This window comes from Eretmochelys imbricata, chromosome 25 (genome assembly GCF_965152235.1).
Source record: "Eretmochelys imbricata isolate rEreImb1 chromosome 25, rEreImb1.hap1, whole genome shotgun sequence".
In the NCBI taxonomy this organism is placed as follows: Eukaryota; Metazoa; Chordata; order Testudines; family Cheloniidae; genus Eretmochelys; species Eretmochelys imbricata.
In genome coordinates this window covers 16,462,615-16,469,772 of record NC_135596.1, presented here as the reverse complement: position 1 = coordinate 16,469,772, position 7,158 = coordinate 16,462,615, and the positions used below count along the sequence as shown (strand labels likewise).

At 66.0% G+C, this 7,158-nt stretch overlaps 1 protein-coding gene across 2 annotated transcripts in view; it reads left to right on the top strand.

Moving 5' to 3' along the window:
- Positions 1-272: 272 nt before the first annotated feature.
- Positions 273-7,158, top strand: part of MAST3 (microtubule associated serine/threonine kinase 3) — a 59,914-nt gene continuing 53,028 nt past the window's right edge. For both annotated transcript variants that reach the window (XM_077841910.1, XM_077841909.1), the window contains exons 1-2: positions 273-319; positions 2,350-2,439. In XM_077841910.1, coding sequence (XP_077698036.1) covers positions 273-319; positions 2,350-2,439 — 137 coding nt within the window. The remainder of the gene's footprint in view (positions 320-2,349; positions 2,440-7,158) is intronic.

Below are 7,158 nucleotides of genomic sequence, written 5' to 3'. Positions count from 1 at the left end.
GGGCCAAGGCGGGGGGCGGCCCCGGTGCGCCGGGAGGGGCCCCGCGCTGCGCCCGGCCGTGCTGGGGGCGGGGAGGGGGCACGGAGCCAGCCCCGCAGAGCGCGTCGTCCCTGCGCCGGGGCGGGGGCCGCCTCCCCCTGCGGGAGCCGCAGCCCCTGAGCGGCGGGCGGGGGCGGCCGGTGCCCAGATCGCTCCAGCGAGGCTGGCGCCTGGTGCCGGCCGCTGCGCTGCTGGGAACCGGGCCGGGCGGGGCGGCGCGGCCGCCCCCAGCCATGAAATCGCGGAGGGACCGGCTGAAAATCCCGTCTCTGACCTTGGAGTGAGTCCGGGGCGCGCAGGGTGCGGGGCGGGGCTGCGCTGCGGGGGGGCTGCGCGGTCCGACGGGTCCCCGGGCTGCCCCCTGCGCGGCGGGACCGTCTGTTCCCGGCCGGGAGAGCGCAGGGGCCGCGGACCCTTCCCCAGGGAGAGCCGGGGGCAGGGCGCGCTTGTCTGCGCGGGTCCGCCGGGGCCTGGCTGGAGCCCGGCGCGGGGAGGGGGACCCGTTCCGGTGCCCCTCCTTCCCGACCCGCAGCCCCTGCTTCCCCAGCCCTGGGCTCCCCCCACCCCGCTCTGCCCGTGCCCCTCGCTCCCGACCCGCAGCCCCCTGCTTCCCCAGCCCTGGGCTCCCCCCACCCCGCTCTGCCCGTGCCCCTCCTTCCCGACCCGCAACCCCTGCTTCCCCAGCCCTGGGCTCCCCCCACCCCGCTCTGCCCGTGCCCCTCGCTCCCGACCCGCAGCCCCCTGCTTCCCCAGCCCTGGGCTCCCCCCACCCCGCTCTGCCCGTGCCCCTCGCTCCCGACCCGCAGCCCCCTGCTTCCCCAGCCCTGGGCTCCCCCCACCCCGCTCTGCCCGTGCCCCTCGCTCCCGACCCGCAGCCCCCTGCTTCCCCAGCCCTGGGCTCCCCCCACCCCGCTCTGCCCGTGCCCCTCGCTCCCGACCCGCAGCCCCCTGCTTCCCCAGCCCTGGGCTCCCCCCTACTCCGCTCTGCCCGTGCCCCTCGCTCCCGACCCGCAGCCCCCTGCTTCCCCAGCCCTGGGCTCCCCCCTACTCCGCTCTGCCCGTGCCCCTCGCTCCCGACCCGCAGCCCTCTGCTTCCCCAGCCCTGGGCTCCCCCCACCCCGCTCTGCCCGTGCCCCTCGCTCCCGACCCGCAGCCCCCTGCTTCCCCAGCCCTGGGCTCCCCCCACCCCGCTCTGCCCGTGCCCCTCGCTCCCGACCCGCAGCCCCCTGCTTCCCCAGCCCTGGGCTCCCCCCACCCCGCTCTGCCCATGCCCCTCCTTCCCGACCCGCAGCCCCTGCTTCCCCAGCCCTGGGCTCCCCCCACCCCGCTCTGCCCGTGCCCCTCCTTCCCGACCCGCAGCCCCCTGCTTCCCCAGCCCTGGGCTCCCCCCACCCCGCTCTGCCCGTGCCCCTCGCTCCCGACCCGCAGCCCCCTGCTTCCCCAGCCCTGGGCTCCCCCCACCCCGCTCTGCCCGTGCCCCTCGCTCCCGACCCGCAGCCCCCTGCTTCCCCAGCCCTGGGCTCCCCCCACCCCGCTCTGCCCATGCCCCTCGCTCCCGACCCGCAGCCCCCTGCTTCCCCAGCCCTGGGCTCCCCCCACCCTGCTCTGCCCGTGCCCCTCGCTCCCGACCCGCAGCCCCTGCTTCCCCAGCCCTGGGCTCCCCCCACCCTGCTCTGCCCGTGCCCCTCCTTCCCGACCCGCAGCCCCCTGCTTCCCCAGCCCTGGGCTCCCCCCACCCCGCTCTGCCCGTGCCCCTCGCTCCCGACCCGCAGCCCCCTGCTTCCCCAGCCCTGGGCTCCCCCCACCCCGCTCTGCCCGTGCCCCTCCTTCCCGACCCGCAGCCCCCTGCTTCCCCAGCCTTGGGCTCCCCCCACCCCGCTCTGCCCGTGCCCCTTGCTCCCGACCCGCAGCCCTCTGCTTCCCCAGCCCTGGGCTCCCCCCAGCTCCGCCCATGCCCCTCGCTCCCGACCCGCAGCCCCTGCTTCCCCAGCCCTGGGCTCCCCCCACCCCGCTCTGCCCGTGCCCCTCACTCCTGACCCGCAGTCCCCTGCAATTCCAGTTCTGGACCTCTTGCACATAAACAGTTGTGCTGGTGCTCCCCTCTCCTTAGCCTCCTCGTAGTCCAGCCCCACGCCCCAAGGGGCCTCTCAAACCTGACCCTCAAGACACCCCATAGAAGCCCCACTGGAGGGTCTGTGCAGCCTGGAGGAGTGTGGCCTTGTGTCGCTGCTGGCCAGCGCTAGGGTGCATGAGGCGCTGGAGGGGGTGGGCATTTGAATTCACACTGGTCTGGTGCATCTTGCTTTACAGTTTGTCTCCAAGTAGCCAGAGCCCGACCCTGCTCAGCCCCTGCAGTCCCTGCAGCCCCTGCAGCCCGTTACTAACCCTGCATCCCTGGAGGTAAGACCCTGCGGTCCCCTAGCACCACCCAGCACAGCTGGGGCTGGGACAGAGCTGTCAGGGAGGACGGGAAAAGGAAGCAGCCCTGGGGGCGCTCTGGGGAATGCAGCAGGCTGTAAACCCTCTGGTGGCAGTTCTGAGCGGGAGCCCCTGGGTGGCAGCGGCCCCACCCTTTGCACGGGGCAGATGGTGCAGATCGAAACCCTCCTGGGCAGGACAGGCAAGGGAGGTTCCTGCTGCAGTGCTGAACGCACCTGCTGCCCTGCTCTAGGGCCAGGCGCGTCTGAGTGCTGCCGTGGGCCGTGCTCTGCCACGCAACATCCCTTGTACCGGGGGGGAGACCGCTCCAGCCACACCAGAACAGCCGGGGGAAAGCGCCCATCCCTCCTCTGCACTTGGGCCCCCAAAGGGGCCTGAACCTTCTGGCTGAGGCTGCTCGTGAATGGCCCCAGGGGGGTGGGGGAGAGTGAGTCAAGGGGGTCCAGCCAAGAAACCCACTGTGTTATACCCGGGATCGTCTGGGTCAGTGCGGGGCTCAGTGCCTTGCTGCACCCCACTGTCACTGGGCAATTAAACTGCCCCTCCCCTCAAACAGCTGGACGGGGCGGTGACAGCGAGGGGGATGGGGATGGGGAGGGTGGCTTGGAAGCCTGCAGCTGGAGTCATGACGCAGCGTATGGCCCATGCTCCTCCTGCCGGATAACGTGTGGAGCTGCAGGAGTTTCCTAGCACTGCCTGTCAGGACCGGGCACCGCAGGGCTCGGGTGCGAGGGGCCTCGCCTGGACTGGGTGCCATCCACGCTGGTGGCAGGTGACCTTGTTTCTCTTGGTATGAAACGGGGCCAGTGCCCGAGTGCCAGCACCTTTAACCCCGAGCAGGCAGCCTCCCAGCCCAGTCTCTGCATCTCTCTCATGGGGGACAGGCTGCACGGCTGCCTTCTCCAGCCATTCCCCCGCTCTGAGCACTCCTGTCTCTGACGCTCTGCGGGTCGGGCTGCGGGTCCTGAGTGGCCTGGCTTTGCTCATGGCCGTGTGGATTGGGTCTCTCCAGGCTGGGGGCCGGGGTATCTCTGTGGGGGGGTTGGCTCTCGGCTGTGTGGGTTGGGCCAGGCTGGGAGGGGCTGGCCCTGTGGGTCAGACTGGGGGGCCCCGCTCTCGGCTGTGTGGATTGGATTGGGCTGGGGGGGGGCAGCTGTGTGCATCGGGCTGGCGCAGGGTCTCAGCATTACGGGCTATTAGTTCGCCTCTTCCCCTTGTCTCTGGTTCCAGCGGGGAGCGACCGTTAATGGGGCAATGGGAAGGGTTTTGTCTGACAGGTTAATTCCCACTCGGCTCCTGCTCCATCTGCAATGGGGCATTAATGCTGGACTCCAGCTGGAGGGGCAGGTTCTGCCTGCCCCACACACATCCAAGCAGATCCAGAGCCAGGCTCCTTCTGACCGCGTGGCTGTGTGCTGGAGAGAGACCAGCTGGATCTGAGAGCAGTCGGACCCCGTCTGCCATTAGCCGGACAGGCACGTATGTGACAGCGGGGAATTGTACCCTCTGTGTGTCTCTGTAACTGTGCCCATGGCTCCCTGAGATGCCTCTCCCAAAGCGTGCCCAGCAGCAGAGGGGGTGAGGGCATTTCTGGTGGCAGGGACTCAGGGAGCAGGGTGTGGGGAGACGCTAGGCAGCTCCTCTCGATGCCAATGTGTCTGTTTGCCCCGCAGGACGCAGCCTTGTGTGGAGAGGGCAGAACGTGACCTGGGTACTGCAGAGCTGTCATGGCAGCAGGGAGGATGCACCCAAAACTTGGGCAGTTTCCCAGCTGTTTGCTTTCTCTGGCTTGGCTGGAGGAGGCTGGCACTGCTCAGTGGGGGGCCGCACATGTGGGCCCCATGGTTCCCAGTGGTTTTCAGGCACTCCAGGGCCCCACTGCACCAGGCCAAGGGCCTGTGGCTAAGCCAGTGGCGTCGTGCTCGCCCCCAGGCTGCAGGGGGCATTTTCTGGAGCCAAGTTCCCTTCCCAGTGGCCTTGCGCCCCAGGGAAGGCTGGGGGTTCGCGCTGTCTGGCGGCAGCTCCTTCGTCTGAGCCGGCAGGGGCTCCGTGGGAGTTGGGAACATGTCAGTGCCCGCTGTGTCTCGCGCCCGCCCCCCCACAGCTCACAGCCCCCAGGGAGGGGCTAGGGTTGCCAATTCTCTAATCACACAAAACCGAACACCCTAGCCCTGCCCCTTTCCCTGAGGCCCCGCCCCTTGCATGAGGCCCCGCCCACTGCCCACTGCATTCCCCCTCCCTCGCTGTCTTGCTCTCCCCCACCTTCACTCACTTTCACTGGGCTGGGGTAGGGGTGCAGGAGCGTGTGAGGGCTTCGGCTGGGGGGGCCAGCTCTGGGGTGGGGCCAGAATTTAGGAGTTCAGAGTGCGGGAGAGGGCTCTGGGCTGAGGTAGTGGGTTGGGATGCGGGAGAGGGTAAGGGCTCTGGGGTGGGGTTGGGGAGGAGGGGCTTGGGGTGCAGGAGGGGGCTCCAGGCTGGGGCCGAAGAATTTGGAGTGTGGGAGGGGGCAGCAGGTTGTGGCAGGGGGTGAGGGCTCTGGGGTGGGGCTGGGGAGGAGGGATTCAGGGTGTGGGAGGAGGTTCTGCGCTGGGGCAGGGGGTTGGGGTGAGGGCTGTGGGGTAGGGCTGGGAATGAGAGGTTTGGGGGGGCTCAGAGTCGGGACAAGGGGTTGGGGTGCAGGAGGGTGTGAGGGCTCTGGCCTGAGGGTGTGGGCTCTGGGGTGGGGCCGGGGATGAGGGTTTTGGGGTGCAGGAGGGGCCTCTGGCTCAGGGCAGGGGCTTGGGCGGGGGCTTACCTCCAGCGGCTCCCAGTCAGCGGCGCGGCGGAGGGGCTGAGGCAGCATGCCGTAATGTCAGCATGGCCAACTCGGGCGAACCTGAGACTGAGCCTCTGGCCATGGGCTGCCCTGCCCTCGGGTCCCTGTTTTCTGGGATTGAAAGTTCTCTGGTTTCAGGGTGGCCAAAAAGGGCGGAGAAGCAGGGAATGGCCAGTGGTGGGAAGGGTACCCCTCAGCACAGGGAGCTTGCAGGCTCAGGGCTTGAGAGGCTGCGTTTTTCCTTTGCAGTCTCATAAAGAGGCACTTTCCTCACTGAGCATCAGGCTGGGAATGAGAAGGACAGCGTCCTGGGCAGGCCGAAGATCCATGTTTCTCATGAGGTCAGATCTGGTGGCAGCAGAGACGAGGGTCTCAAAACCTTACAGCTGCGCTGGGTACTTGTTTACAGCTAACGGGAACACTGTGTACGTGTGCACGCTCTGCTCTGTGTGTGCGTGTGGCTTTATTCTGTGCATCCTGGTGCACACACCCTATCCCAAAGTGCTTTGCTGAATTGATGCGTTTACCGGGTCTAACTAAGGACAGGTGGGAAAGAGGGAGAGAGGTTTGGGGCAGGGCCAGAGAGAATGGGGCTGTGTTCGGCTGAGATCTGCTGGGGATCAGAGACGTAGGGAGGCTGATCCAGATGAAGCCTGCTCCTGCCCCAGTGATGGTGATTGCTGAGTGAACAGAGTGCGGGAGGAGGGGCACGGAGAGACACAAGATCCAGAAGGTGTAGCTGTGGTGGTGAGGTGGGTAGGACCCTGGATCCTGCACACACTGGATGGAGTGTGGGGTGCTGGCCCGGGGCAGGCCTTAGTGAATGGCTGGTCTGCACCAGGAGGCTGCATGTGTGTATCTGTTACACTTGGTGTTATCCTTTTCCAGACAAACCTATTGTGATCCCCAAATCTGTATTCTCTGAGATCAGCCCAAGGGCCTGGTTCACTGCCTTGGCATTAGGACCAGGGCTCTGAAGCCCCTCCCAAAAGGCGACTCTCCTACATTACAGGGGCAGGTACCTGGAGCCAGTGGCACTAACCTGCGAAGAGGGTCTGAGTGGCACAAGGCATGCCATGTCACAAGGGCATCAGCCGAAAGGCTCATGTTTCTTCTCACCAGGATGTTAGCCCGGTTCTGGAACCCTTCGATTCCTTCCTCTCCCATGAATTAGACTTGAGTGCGTATTGAGCGCAGTCAGTTTGCTCTGTGTGTTTATTTGTGCTTGTGTGTGCCATGACTGCGTGTGTGTGTGGCTGTGCAGACCCCATGTATGCGCCAACCAGCCCAGCATATGGTGCTGATAAACCAGAGGCTAGAGACTTTTTTTGGTTGGGTGCATTTTTACATGCGCAAAGGTGGGGGGTCCATAATGCTTTGCTCTCTCATGGTCCAGCAGAGGGAGTTCTGCTGGCTTGCACCACCCAGCATCTATCTGGGGAGCTGGGAATTGACTTGCCATTTTCCTCCTGGAGGAGTCTCCCAACCTGTAAATCCAACCCCCCAGCTGTGGACTGACACTTCTCTTGGGAAGAGCAGGTCTGGGAGTGCAGGGAGCCCTCAGAACATCCTAAGAAAGAAAAATTCGAAGCCTCCCCCAAGCTGAACCCAGGAGAGACCCTGGGGTGCTGGTGGCTGGTCGATTGACTGTGAGCTTCTAAGTGGTTTGTATTTCTCCATTAGTAAGCTGGCAGTAGGGGCACCAAGGTCTAAAGGGATGAGCTGCCATATTATAGAGAAGGAATTCATTGAGGTAACTGCACAGAAACAGTCAAACTAAGAATCACCTCTTCTCTGCTGAGCTTAATTATCCCGCTAGAGAGTTTGATTCTGCTTCATCATGGCCCAGAATTATGCAGGTTCTT